At 53.1% G+C, this 14,203-nt stretch overlaps 2 protein-coding genes across 2 annotated transcripts; both read left to right on the forward strand.

Moving 5' to 3' along the window:
• Positions 1 to 4,463: 4,463 nt before the first annotated feature.
• NCLIV_014120 (conserved hypothetical protein) lies at positions 4,464 to 7,118 on the forward strand (the record flags this gene model as incomplete). Its single annotated transcript, XM_003881602.1, has 3 exons — positions 4,464 to 4,773; positions 5,230 to 6,411; positions 6,688 to 7,118. 3 exons carry the CDS (start codon positions 4,464 to 4,466, stop codon positions 7,116 to 7,118), a joined length of 1,923 nt encoding a protein of 640 aa, XP_003881651.1.
• A 3,189-nt stretch (positions 7,119 to 10,307) lies between these two features.
• On the forward strand, positions 10,308 to 12,563 carry NCLIV_014130 (GA20816, related; the record flags this gene model as incomplete). The annotated part of the gene is made up of 3 exons (XM_003881603.1): positions 10,308 to 11,530; positions 11,882 to 11,937; positions 12,205 to 12,563. The coding sequence occupies 3 exons, from the start codon at positions 10,308 to 10,310 to the stop codon at positions 12,561 to 12,563; spliced, it is 1,638 nt and encodes a 545-aa protein (XP_003881652.1).
• Between the last annotated feature and the right edge of the window lie 1,640 nt (positions 12,564 to 14,203).

The following is a 14,203-nucleotide window of genomic DNA, read 5'->3' on the forward strand; positions in this document are numbered from 1 at the left end:
TGACTTTTTGCAATTACAGTATGGGTTGTTCAGGAGGGGTTAAAAGAGGCATACGCAGCGGCACACCACGCAGAAAACCTCATCGTTGCACGTAGCAGGGCACTCGGCTACGCTGCATACTTGGACGCGTACCGGAGAATATGTTCGTGCGCATCCGCACTGACGGTCCAGTTTCTGAACGCCACCAGGCTGATGTTTGACAAGCCGCCTTACTGTAGTAGTCCCCGAATCACCCGCTACGTCGTTTCAGAGGCAGTGCCGTGAAAGAGCAGACTGCGGGTGTCGCAGAGCAAGGCAATCCTCCCTGGCGACACGCGCGGATGCCGTTGCCTCATTCGTCACATCGTCTTTTCGGCTGCGTGTCTTATGAAGGCAAAAGGAACATAGTTCGAAGCAGTTTTTTAGCAGGATATGCATGCGCGGTTTGCATCCCACCATGTTGCCCGGCACAGCGCAAAATCAAACGCTGGCATCCTACGTCTACCCGACCAAAAGCCATTCTTTACGTGTAAGACGTGACGACACGGTCCCGACCCAACCCGTTGTCACTTTGGTTGCTTTTTCGCACGAGAGAGCCTCGACGAGACAAACTGCTCGATACATGCCAGCTCTCGGTGCCCGACACTCGGGCACCAGATTCGACACAACTGGAGCACACCTGCATGTACAGGTTTCTCAGCGCGCCTCTCAGCCGTCTGCTTGAGACACTCTAGGAGAGGCCGCCAATTTCACCCGGCGACCCGTTCCTCTTGCCCCTTCTGCGGAGACTAGATTCCGTCTGCTCCGTTTCTCCGGAGGGTTTGCCCGATGCCCTACTACCGTGATGTGTTGTTTCACAACCGACTCTTTCTGTCGTTTCGAAATCCTCCCAATCGCTATCGTCGTCTTGTCGCGGCCGCAACAGCAAGTCTTGCAAAACTGGAGTTGCCACAACGCCCCCGCTCAGTGTTCGACGGGAGACGCTCAAGCAAGGCAGCACGAAACCGGTCAGCACCAGCGAGAAGGCGGCACCGACAAAGTGCCCAACTGTCCCGCCCACGATTACAGGAAAAGGGAAATGCACCAACACGGTTTGCCAGTCCAGGGGGAGAAAGTAGCACGCAGCAAGCGCGCAGAAGCTGCATGTGATGAACGGTAAGAATGCAGCGATGGTAAAAACGTGGCCCAGCTGGGCAGGAGAGAGAATCAACGGCAACCGCTTCTTGAGAACTTCGGGTAGATATGGATGCACAGCCTGCAAGAGTTTCGGCATAGACAAAGCGTGAGACAGTGCCACGCCCTCAGCTGAAGAGTTCTCTCCGCTTGCATGGCCGCACCCAAGTCCGTTATGAGCCATTCCACCACCTGGCACGGACCCTTTGGCGGCCTCGATTTCCACTCCTAGGCTTCGAATCTCTTCAACCGCTGCAGCCGCAACTGGCGAGAGAAGGCCGATTGAGGCCAAGTACGAAGCAAAGAGCACACACGCTACATAGTGGGAAAGGGGGGTTCCCAGCAAAACCGGTAAAAGGGAAAAAGTTGTCAACCAGAGCCCGTACAGGTAGGCAATCGTTCCCGGACAACAGACGTAAGAGGACGACGCCGGGAGGCAAGAGACGGAAGAAATGCCAGACCGTAGACGCCCAAGGAAGCGGAGGACGGTCGAAAGGATGCTGCATGGCCCCTCACTCCGAGCCTCACTGCACGTTTTCCTTTCCGATTCACCTCGTGTAGCACACTTGCACCACACGTAGACTGCTGTCGCTCCTTTAAAGGCGACGACAAGAAGCAGTGTCCAGATAGAAACAACGGCAAGTTCCAAGCCTCCGGTGTCGGCTATCGCGACGGCCACGCTGTAGTCACTCTGCTCGTCTACGCCGGTAGCGGTCGCTGCTCCACTGTTGTGCGCAGTGCTGAAGGCTCTGTGGGCACGTGCGAGGATGGCGGCGCGTGATTTTCATTGAAACGTGTGCCTGCCTGGCGCGCTCGAATGAGGGCAATGCGGTTTGCAAAGGTTCCTGCAGTCACTGGAGAAGGAACAAGTTGGTGGCAGCGATCAAGACGTCCGAGAGACTGAGCAGCTGGTGAGCCAAGAGCCCCGAGGGGTTCTGCTGCACTTTGGTGCTTCCTGCTGAGTTCAAACCTTCCAAAGGCCGGGCTGCTGTCGACTTTCGCCGAGCTTTAACGAAGCCACTAGCGGCGCAGGCCTCTGATTGCCGCATTCTGTACAGGCGGAAAAAGAGAAACACGCCGGTGCCTTACGCCGGCAGGAAAAGATGAATAGTCACCGTTAGTGGGATTCAAAAGATATAGAAGAGGGAGAATGCCCATCCAGACGAGTTCCCAGAACGCAACAAATCATTTTATACACACCGCAAACAACGAAATACCACACACACACACACAACTCCCAAGTCCGTCTCAGGTAAGCAAGTCAGAAGTCCTGTCGATCACTAATCACTTGCACTGAGAGAATACCAGGTTGCAAGCATGAATGACCCCTCGAGAGAAGTCTGAGTACGCCGGTCGACTTCGAAGCGTTCTTCGTACCAAAGGTATTTGCGGCATGCAATACAGCAGCCAGCAGCCGAATGAGCTCGACAACAGTTCTTATGGGGGTCATGAAGTGGGCTGATGCGTGAGAATCAGCATGTTCAGACAGGGATACAACGTTAGTTGAGTGACAAGTGCAGCTGGTCATATCACAAAATGCCTCGTTTTTTGTGCGATGTTACGGGTTGCGATGTTCTCATTCGGCACCGTTTTGAATTTAGCCGCATGCAGCTCTGTTCACGGCACCAGGGAGGAATTGTCCATGGAGTTTGAGGCACGTTAACAGATATTCCTAATCAAAGCAAGAATCGAAAAAATCAGAACTGGTCCAAGTCACGACAGCGGTTGAGGCTTCATCACACAGAGGCTCCCTGGACCGTCGCCGTCAGCGGTGTAACGGGGTCACGTAACACGGATGTCTAAACACTGCAAACAAGCGCCGTCCCTAGACATGTGTGTATTTCAAGAGATAGGATGAAAAAATCTGTTTGGTGGTGTGTTACGTTTGCAAGGGGCCCTCGAGGAGAGATCTTCGTCGGTGGAGTGTTGCTTTGCATTCTAACCGCATGCACACGTAACCCCTGCACGAGGCTTTCACGCGCTCTTGAGCTGCGACTGCCGGCTAGAGTCTGACAGCAGCAACTGAGGCCTCGATTTGGCAGCTGGTGGAGGCAACCTTGAATCGTCGGATTCAAAGGTGAACCAGAAGATGCTGTTTTCCAGGAAAAAAGAAAAATCGACAGAATCGAACAACAGACTGGGATAGCGCAGGGTGTCGCTATCATGCCAGGACGGCTAGCTGCGCGAACCCCGTTGTCTTGAGAGGGGGGAGCCTCTGTTCTGCCTAGTGCCAATTGCTCTTCTTCGACGAAGAAAAGATGTATTTTTCCTACACCGGTTTCTCTTTCTTTCTTCGGTGGCTCCTAGTTTGGCAGTTTTGAGTCGCGACTTTATCTGCCTGCAGATGCGCCGTCGCCCGAGGCTGTTCTCAACGCCCACGGAGACCGAACTGTACGCAGCCCTAATGCCTTTCTTCTTAGTCATCTGGCTGCAGTGAGCTACCTGCCGTTATGCACATTCGCTGATGACCACATGTTTGACTCTGTTGCCGAGCGTTGATCCCTTTACGCGTTGCCATGTTTCCTGGAGCTGTCCACAGTGACAACGCTGCGTGGTGAATTCAATCGCTTTGATACGCTTTCCGGCATCCTTGTTCAGACGCGACGCGCTTTCGCGTACGTACACCGAAAGGAATTCCCACAGGAATGCTAAAGTGGGGCGCTTACGCCGCTCCACGACAGTATGCCGCACCGAGAAGCTGGTTGGTAGTGCCATCGACACCAAGGCTTGCGGGGATCCGGGAGTTGTGCGCCTGGATACGTGGCAGCAGTCGTAGACTCACCGCACGAAATACGCGAAGAGAAACATTTCTTCCTTTGGCGCTAAGGGCGGTCTCAATGTCAGACTCCTCGTCCAGAGTTGGTGTGCCTCCGCGTCCCCCCCCCCCCCCCCCCCGACAGAGTCAGGAAAGAACCGGCGTTTCTCCACGATCCTCTAAATTACCTAGTATATCTTGAAGATTTTTTTATCCGTGGTTCCTGTATCTTGTTCCTGTTTTTTCATGTGCAAAAGGCGCACCCGCGCCCTGTGAGGAAGGAGTGGGAGTGGAGGCGTTCACGCTCAAAAATCGGGGACTAGACAGAGCGCCAGAGCTGCAAGAAATTAGGAATTAGCAAAGATGTCCGACAGGCGAAAGAAACACTGCAACCGCTGTCTAAGGAGACGCGATGCGAACGCAGTGAACTCGAACAGGTGCTCCTTCTCTCTACTGTAAACCTAGTGCATATCCGTGCGGCGCAAAGGGGCAGTCCGTTCCCTTCAATTCATGCGCGATTGCCGAGGATAGCTTTTGTACGGTACCAGCACATAGAATGCCGCCGGACCGACCAGTGGATTCTCCACGGTGGTCGCCGACCCCAAGCGACGCTGCTTCTCACGGGGATGCGGAGGAAGTGGGTTACCGACGCGAACAGTCGACGTTGTTCCCTCCTCTTACCAACAGTCCTCTGACGCTCCACTCGTACAAAGACTCGTCGGTGTCGTCTCTGTTGTTTGGCCTCTTATGTTGCTTGCTGAACATTGCCCTCTACCTGGTCAGCGGCGAGATTTCACGCCTGCTGCAGCAGGAAAGAGAGCTCCAGAGGCATCAGTCCCTTCACTATGTGTGCCCCCCTCTAGTAGGTGAGGAGTCTGGGCTTCCCGGGACGCAGGGCTCTTCAGACACTCTCACTCGGGATGCAAACAGAGACGCCCCATGTACGATACCTTCTGGGGATACGGAGGTCAAAACGAGAGTAGTCGTTTTGAACATCCCCTATTTCATGTCATGGTTTTCTCAGTCGCTGCAAGTCTGTTTTCTCTTCTTTGCAATTGCGGCAATCAAGCGAAGAAGGCGAAGGCACTCGGAAGGGAATCCCATCAATCCGTTGCCGAGCCGTCGACACACACATGGATGTGGTCCCTCCTCCAGTGTCTCCAGTGAGGGTGGCTCTGGTGGCGACTGTCGCCCCCTGTCGCCGTTGGGAAATACGCAGGTCGTGCAGTTTGCTGAAGAAGTACGCGAGCGCGACAGCAAGCAGACAGGGCACTTCTCTCTGGACCGGAACGAGTGCGAGATCCCTGCAAATGCCCGTTCAGACGAAGCTGGCAGACGGCAGAACCCGCAGCGCCCGATCATCCCTAGCTTTGTCGACAAGAGCGAAGGGCCAGGCCATCCTGATGAACGCTCATGCTCCGCTTTGAAGGCCCGTCCATCCGCGGAGAACGACGCGGAGGACCACGAAGACTTGGCAAGGACGCAGCAACTGCCTTGCCGCCAGCTGTTGTCTTGCACATCGCCAAACACGACTTCAGATGTCTTGGGTGACCTTCTAGGCTATGGTTCAGTGGAGAAGGATCTTCATCAGCCGTTGATATCTGGGGAGGCATGCACGGCAGTGAGTGGACTAGTATTCACACGAACAGCAACGGAGAAGGACGTTTCGGATTTCATTGAACAGGCTTTTGAAAATGAGGACTGCACGGACCCCGCAGAGACGGTCCCGTGGGAGGCAAATATAGAAGATGTCTTATTGTGCACCCCTGTACAAGAACCTGGCGAGGCGCCAATGCCGAGTGAAGATGCCCCGGAGCCTCAGGCCTTAGCTACAAGACGACAAAACGATTCCGATACATGTGCAGAGCGGGAAACTGTGGCGCAGCCTCAGGTCGTGCAACGGGAGGACCCAACACTCCCGGAGGACTCAAAATGTTCTCGCTTCAGAACTCTTTTTGCGTCGTGGTCGAGAGCGATTGGAAGGGGCTTGACGCGGTTCGCTGCAGAGGTCCTCGAACCTTTCTGGATTCACAGCATCCAACACCCCTTTTCTAGATTCATAGGAGCTCCACTGCGGCAGCGCATCTGTACTCCGTACATCAGAGATACGTACCAAATTGTCAGGAACTTTGTGGAAGCAGACATGCAGTATTCCAGTTTCAAAGAACTGGTTTGGGCGTGCATGTGGATCGGAGCCCTCTATCTGCTTCATTCGTGGGCGTGGACTCTCGCTGTGGGCAAGGACGGAATGAGCGTGGGGACTGTGACTGCCATATATAACACGAACCCGGTGTTTGTTTTTCTCTTTACGGCATTCCTTTACAAAGAAGGCACCGACGACTGCGTGCAGATTGCCGCCCTCGCGCTGGCGACGCTTGGAGTTGCGGTGATCGCCTATCACAATGAGGGTGAGCCGACTTCGACCTCCGGCGTTTTTCTGTCCGTCGCGTGCGCCGCTTGTTACGGCCTGTTCGAAGTGGTTTACAAGAACTACATTCTGAATGGTAAATCCAATCTTCCGTTAGCTTTTGTTTTCCTGATCAATGGCATCATAGGAATGTTAAGTCTCTGTGTTTTCTGGATCCCCCTGGCGTTTTTGCATAGCTTAAGTCTTGAAGTCTTTCCAGGCTCTACGCCCCCGCCACTTCTCATTTTTCTCCTAGTCGTCGTCTGCGTGTGTAGCTGTTTGCACACGCTCCTTCTGCAAGTGTCCCTCCTGCTGCTCCCGTCTCCAATTCTTGTCGCCCTTTGTTCCTTATTATCGTTGCCTGCTGCGGCAGCGGCAGACTGGCTAAGCGGGGGAGGTGGGGGAGTCGGCGGCATTGGCAGCTGCTTCATTGCCAGTGCCTTCTTGATCACATCCGTGAACGAGTGGAGGATTCAGAGCCGGGAAAAAGCTAGAACCTACAGGCGGCTCATCTCGCTTGCGGAGCTGCATCCTCACGAGTATGCCGAGCTCAGAAAACTTATGGAGTTGCCTGACTTACCGCAGCCCCGATCCCGTCGAAGAACGTGTCTTTTCGGACGTACCTCTTCAGAAGCAGAACCATCCGAGGATAGTGAACCATCCTTGGAATCTATTGCTGCTCAGCTCGTTGCACGAAAGAAAGATGAAGACGTCGGCGCCGAGCTCAAGGAGGTTCTCTGCGTTTTCACTGTTCCTGATGACGACGAAATCCTCATTGCCGAAGACACCGGCGCGGCACTCTGAGGTCCAAGCCCCCCGTGCAGACCAGAGGCGAACGCGGATGATGAGACTGCTGGCTGTGAGGAAGTACCTCACGGCAGCAACAAATCTGGTGGTTATTTTTGTCGCGTCTCAGAAGAGTTTAGAGCATAGCATCGCCTCCACCTGGCATTTTTATCATGTGCGTGTACTCAGGGGATGGAGTAGCATCCGTCTACAGAACTGACAGTGTGCAAAACAGCCGACCAATTTTTGCGGCACAGTGCCTTCGCTTCTTTCAGAACCTGCTGAGTCACAGTTTTTTGATCTGTGAGGACCACGTTTGCGTTGCTTCTCGTCACGGCGGCTTCTTGCTCACGTGCCCTACAACCACCCGGGCTACACCTCCGGTCTGGCCTCTGCAATTATCGCCTGCCAGTGCATTTTGTCACCCTCCAGAACTTTTGTTTTCACTCTCTTCTACGCCCAACGTTGCCCCGATAGAGATTTTAAACTGCGAGTGCCGACCACTACACTTCGCAAGGGGAGCTAGCAGCCACATGCACACGTTACACGCATGTTACCAAGGGACGAGAACGTGTCTGGGCCAGTTAGTGGGTCTGAGACAAGGACTCACAATTCCGCTGGGGGTTTAGTGGCAAGAGGGCAAGCAAGCAACAACCACTACTTTGGATGTTCTCTACGCTGCTCTGCTGTGTGCTTTAGTGTGCTTTGAATAACCATGAGCTGCCATGGATTGCATTCGTGTCCTACGATGGTCGGCGGGGGCCTCGTTTACTCAGGCACGGTCTTTCCGTACCTTCCGTGTTCTCATGGTGGTTTCTGTCCAGCACGAGGCCGCAGCGTCGTGCTCGCTGCTTTCCCGAAGTTGCCAACAGATGTACAGTTTTTATCCCAACTTTTTTTCACGTTACTCAAGCAAGGGGGTCTCTTATCAGCTGATGCGGTACAACCACTTGAATGAGGGAGCGGGCGTGTTGAAGACGGAACTGATCAGTTGTAGCTTTTTCAAAGGTTAAAATGAAACCGAAGCAATGGTGAGAACCAGAGAGTGATGATAGTGATACCTGTTGCTGCTCCATGACACAGATGCTGGACGCTTCCACGAGATATCCACGGTGTGGGACTGACTGCACCACAGCAGTTGTTTGGCATTGCCGCTGTGCCATAGCTTTTCATCCTAAACGACAAAATGGCTGCACGCTTCCAGGCAGATGTGATCCGACTCTTTCTAGCACGTTGTTCGATATTTGCTTGACTTCCCTGCCGACTGTCGAAGTGGGGTTTTTGAAGTACTTTGGCTGCATTTGCGCTGTCCGTTGAGCGACTGTGACTCGAACGTCGCTGTCTCCGTCTCTCATTAAAAACGCTTGTTTTTAAAACGTGAATACTAGTGCCCGTGCGACACGGAAGAGCAAGACAATAGAGCAGCAGGCACGATTTAAGCTATTGGTCAAGTGTACCCTGATTCCAGCGCGTTCATCATACGAAACTGACTGCGAATGCGGAGAGCACACTTGTGTGTATGAGGTAAAACTGCTTTCCGTGATTGGAATTTTGTGCTGATGGCACCCATGTAGCCCAGAACCAATGTGGTAGTGTCGCTCACACATGCGGCGCCTCAACATCAGCTAGCAAATACACTTTTCCAGAAGAAAGGAATACGAAATCGATACGCGGAATACCCGCCAGTCTTCCGACAACTGGCCTAGGCACAGGCTGTCAATGCCGTTCGCAAGTGCTTCCGCTGTCTAGTCATGTATTTTATTGGGTGCACGATGAGCTGAGAACAACGGACCTTCCTAACAGAAGACTCCGCGATACCAAGTGCGGGTTTCCTGCCGTTCATAAACTGCGGGATATTAGCGCACAGTTCCTGTCTTGAATGGAGGAAGGAAAACCGATCAGGCGCCAGCGTTTGTTTTCCTCATGCAAAACACTCTTCAGGTGTTCTGTTGCGTGGTTCTTCTACGTATTTTCGAAGCCAAGAAGCAGGCACCCTTTCCCAAAGGAAAAAGCTAAGCAGCTTTTCTCTAGTGCGCGCAGCGGCGTTTGGGACGCGCTGAGTGACCCTGGTGGTGGAACAGAAAAGAATTCCTTTCGGATATGCATTCTTTTTCAGATTTAACCACGACTTGACGCGCATTTTTCGAAAGGTGAATAAAATTGCCAGATTGGGTGTCTTTGGCAGAACCCACAAAATATCGTGTTGCTACCGCGGGTTATCCATTGGGGGGGAAATTCCGGACCAGCGTAGAAATGCGTGTTACCAGCGCTCGGGAAAAACCCCCATCAGTCTTGTCGGGCAGATGCAGCGTTCGTCGTTTTTCCAGCGAGAAGAAGCGACAAGGCTTTGCTCTTTTTCTTCGTTTTTCTGAACGGTGCTTCTCAGGAAGGAATGCCGGCCACTCATTCACCGTTCTGCAACGTAGGGTTGTCACAACGTAATCAACACTCTGGCGACAGTGTGTAGTGACCTCTCCGTTTGTGAGATGTCTCCGTCGTTGTACGCTGCACCAGATGATGTAGCCGGAGCTGTGCTGCCATCCGCTAACAGTTGAAACAAGTGTTTTCTCTGGTAGATTTTTCTGAACTGCTTCCTGCATCTTGTAAGACCTGTACCGCCTTTGGTCTTTGCCGAGAAGCCTGTTCAGGTTAACAGTTTCCTGCTTCACTACAGCCGAGGTTGCGGGGGATGCCTCCGAATGCGGCGTCTACCTGTGGATGCCTCCTGGCAACTGTCTCGATCCAGGGACAGACGTGGCGGAATGAGAGCCTGTCGTCCAACTTCATAACGATACGAACAGTCAGAACGCGACTAGTGGGCAACCGTCGGGAGCACATTGCAAAGAGGGCGCAGAAATGAGAGGGTGTCTCTCGCCGAATGTGCAGGCGGTTTAGGGGAAGGGATGTGGAAAAGACCGAGCTGTTCTGCTGATTTCTAGGCGCCCAACTCCGTCATGTCTGATGACTTTCTGAGAGCGCCGAAGTTCTGGGGCCGGAGGTGTTTTTGTCCAGCCTGCCCCGCACAGGCGGCAGATGGCGAGTCATGGCACTTAGGCATCAGTTGGCGTGCCGACGAAAGAAGGAGTACCTCGTTCCTTCGCTGACATCGGATGAAGACGCGTGGAGTTGCGTCGTGGAAAACTTTGCCGCGAGAGACCAGGCGACCTAGTTTGTTTCGTGTCCCTCGGAAACCCGTACGTCGCGAACATGACGATTCCTCCTCTCTCAGCGGCCTCCCCTCTTAGCAACACGCTAACAGGGTTCCTGCTCGGCATCGTCACAGTCGTGGGCTTCCATGCATGTCTGTATCTGGGGGCCTATTGGTTCTTTGCCAAGCATCTCTACCGTGACTACGAGATCAAGCGACTTTCTATCCAGAACCTTTTCTCGGCCACATTCACCGTGTGCGTATCTATGCTCCAGCTTCTGCTGCTTGAACTGCTTCACATCCTCAACCCAACTGTGAGGAAGTGGGTTTGGAATATCGACCTTGTGTGCGTCTTGTTGCTGTTGTACCTTATTTTGCCTGTCTTCATCGTCTACAATCTTCTTGTTCCAGAACAAGATATCTTCAGAATTCCCGACCTGGCGTCTGCCTTCCCTCGGTTACAAAGTCTGAACCTTCCGGGTTTCTCAATTGCATCTCTCAGCATTCCTACCTCCTTGCCGCTCCCGGCGTCGCTGAACTTCCCGTCCTCCTTGAGTCAGCACTCGCGAGGCAAACTTTCCGCTCTTCTCCCCCACTCTCCGATCCCCTGGCACCAGTGGGTCTTGGTGGCCCTCGGCTGCGCTGTTTTTCTTCCTTTTCTCTGGTCCTGTTTCTACCAGTCGGGGAGATTTTTGCACCTCGATCCGGCGATCCTCGCTTCCCTCTCCTACACGGAGTGTCTCCTCGCGTATGTTGGTGTCTGTGGCGTCACTGTGGTGTCGGCGCTGGCCGGCTTTGGGTCTGTGAATTACCCCTACAAGAACATCACGGCCTTCCTCTCTCCTGTTTCTCAGGAGCAGGTTGCGGAGGTTGAGCAGCGCTTACTGCAGACTCTCACATTGATTGCAGAGAAGAAGAAGAAACGGAAACAGCTGCAACAATCTCTGACCCGACCTGGTCGGTCCTCCCACTGGCCCACGCCTACCACAGGCCTTCATCCGGCGGGCTCCGCATGCTCCTCACGAGCTCTCTTTGATGCACGGACTAGTGGAAAGGCGAGCAATGGATTTCCGGAACGAGACGGAGTTACCGTATTCGTTCATGGTGGCGCTGCGTCTTCTGAGGCCATGTGTGCCCTCAGTAGCTCTGGCAGCGACATGGAGACGGGGAGTTTGCCGAAAAGAGGAGAGCGGCATCCGGATGGCTTATTCGTACAGGGTGATCGAGTTGGCGCCGATTGTGGTGCACGCAGCGACGGAGCACAGTCGCTGAATATAGTGAGGTCAGAGGGGAGCATGTCGGCGGCTGAATATTTTACCTACTCGGCTTCCACAAGTCATCTTCGGAACAGCCCGCCTCTCCGCGAACGCCCCGTATTTGCAGTGGGATGCCACGAAGGAAGACTGAACGAGCACTGTTCGCGGGATCGTTGCTTTGGGATGCCCAGTGAAGACAGCGGTTTCCACTGGCTGGGGCGGGAACGTCCAGTAAGAAATGGGGGTTGCGCAGTGTCGGCGGACTCGTGTGGGAGAGGCATCCACCAGAGAGGAATTTGTGAAGACACTAGGATGGTTTCTCGAATCTTTTCGTGTCTACGGGCTCTGTGGAAACGTCTGGTGGGTCTTGGAGCCAGGGTCGCGGCAGCTCTGAGGGGGCAAGCGGCGGAGAAGGAATGCGAACAACTCCAAAGTGAGATTGCTGCACTTGAAACTTTGTCGAGAGAACTGTTTGTTGGTTTGAATGATCTTGTTCAGTCTCGTGCGCAGGCAATTTTTAGCAGAACTCTACTAGGAAGACTCAACAATTTGATGGGATGGTGCATGACTGTTGTATGTGTTTACCGGATCATCACGGCTGCCTTCAATGTCCTGTTCGACCGCGTAAGCACAACAGATCCCGCTACGAGGATGTTAGAGATTGCATTGTATTACCTAAATATTTCTTTGAACGTTGCAGTTGTCTCTCCTTACCTCTCTCTTCTCTTACTCGGATGGATCATCGCGTTGACAATTCGAGGGTTCATTGAGAAATTGCTTGCTGTGTTTCGCTACGTCTCCACGTCGGTGTCCAGCAATGTTTTTGCCCTAGTTATGTCTGAAATTATGGGTTTCTACTTCTCCGCGTGCGTCCTGCTTACGCGTGTGTACTTGCCCCAGTCGTATAGAGACGCGGTGACTGAGATTATTGCTCCATCCCTTGATTTCAGAGTCTTCCATCTCCACTTTGATCGCGTCTTCCTCCTCTCTTCATTGACTTCTTTGGGAATCATCATGCTTTCTCACAAACACACTCTTGAAAAGTTCAAAAGTCTTTGATGTATGTAACCATTCAGTTGCGCGGTGAATTTGAGCATGGTGAGTTGCACTGTGCCCCGTGCTTGCTGTGGTGAGGCGTCTAGCTTCAACTACGGCGTGGTTATTAGCTGGCGAGTACGTCTCTTGTGGCCTTTCCCGGAGGTGTCGAAGCCAAAGGGAGAAGGCCTGCGTTGAAAAGACTTTTGTCCTTCACCTGCCTTCCGAGCAATCCTCCCGGGAACAGTGGCAATCCCTTTCCGTGCGGGTAAAGACTTAGAACCGAAGCTGTCGGATCCGGGACTCCTGCCTCTTATACTCGATCATCTTCCCCGCTATCGGCCTGCCGATACACCTGCACCTACAAGGGCTTTCTTCAGCACTATGTAATCGGAATTGCGCGTTGAGGGGTTTTGGTAGATCTAATAGAGCTTGTGGAGCCTTAGCGTAGTGAATTATCCGCCCATATATTCAGCAGTTCTGTTGCAACTCCGCGACCAGCTGTCTGCAATTACTTAGTGTACAGGCATGCTTTTCAACGGTATGTTGGAGGCGTGTCCCTGACAATCTCTACGGTGCCCACAGGGGCGGGAGTATTGACGGACCCCTATTGGAGGTTCGGAAGACGTTTTTCCCAAGAACTAGCGTGGGCTTCTATTTCCTAGTACGTTTCATGAAATCTTTTTCAGGACTTAAGATGGCGCGGCGTCGCTCTCGCGCGAGGAGCTCCGCCACACGCCTCTCCAGAAAAGGGCCCTGTCCTGTGTCACCGACGATGCGCGTTGCATCCATGTAGTCCAGGAAATTCATTAGGATAAGGGGGAAAAAGAAAAGTGTTCTTGAATTACGGAATCCAAGCAGACGACGTCCTCATAGTCAAAACCGGATCTCTCTTTCAGCGTTTACAATCCAGTGAACACTGTGTTTTCAAGTATGCACGCTGCCGTAACGGAACTTGATCGTTTTTGCCTGTTTGTCTATGAACACCTGCAACACTGTAGCACTTCTCGAGTGAGGACTCCTCAGAGGCCACTACAGGCACACGTAGACGGAAATTAGGCACTCCAGTTGTGCCGTAAGCACGAGAAGTGACTCATACGGAACCTTTGGGTGTGCAAGTTGAGGCGGTGGTATGAGCAAGACGGGGAACTGCCGTCGAAGTTCGGGTCCACGCTACCCCACATAGCTGTCAGGCGTGCAAGAGGGCTCATTAAGACTGCTCAAACTTTAATAGTTTGTCGGGCATTTCCTAGTGTGCCGGCAGAAACTCAAGAACGGCTGGACCTCACGAGTGTTTGCCTGTCGCAGTATTGACGGTATGTAGGCCAGGGCCAAGGGAGTCTGCATACGCATGCTCCGTTCAATTGATCCCCCAGGAGGCACCAAAGGGTTGATCCGAGTCAACGGAGTCGCGTAAAACTACCAGCTGGAAGCATGCCGCGTATATACTCTTTTCGTGTGGGAGTGGTGAGTGCGAGAAATACGAGCATGACAAACCCCGCATGATCCTTTGGTCACAGATAGGCACCGCTACTGCCAAGGGTGAGTAAGCTGTCATGTCTATGTCAAAAAGCGGCAGCAAGATCGATACACCAGCCCTCTCCCCTAGCTCCACACGTCATCTCAGTAAATAGTTGCTGTTTCGTAGCTCTGGGAAGAGATGC

This window comes from Neospora caninum, chromosome V (assembly GCF_000208865.1).
Source record: "Neospora caninum Liverpool complete genome, chromosome V".
Lineage (NCBI taxonomy): Eukaryota > Apicomplexa > Conoidasida > Eucoccidiorida > Sarcocystidae > Neospora > Neospora caninum.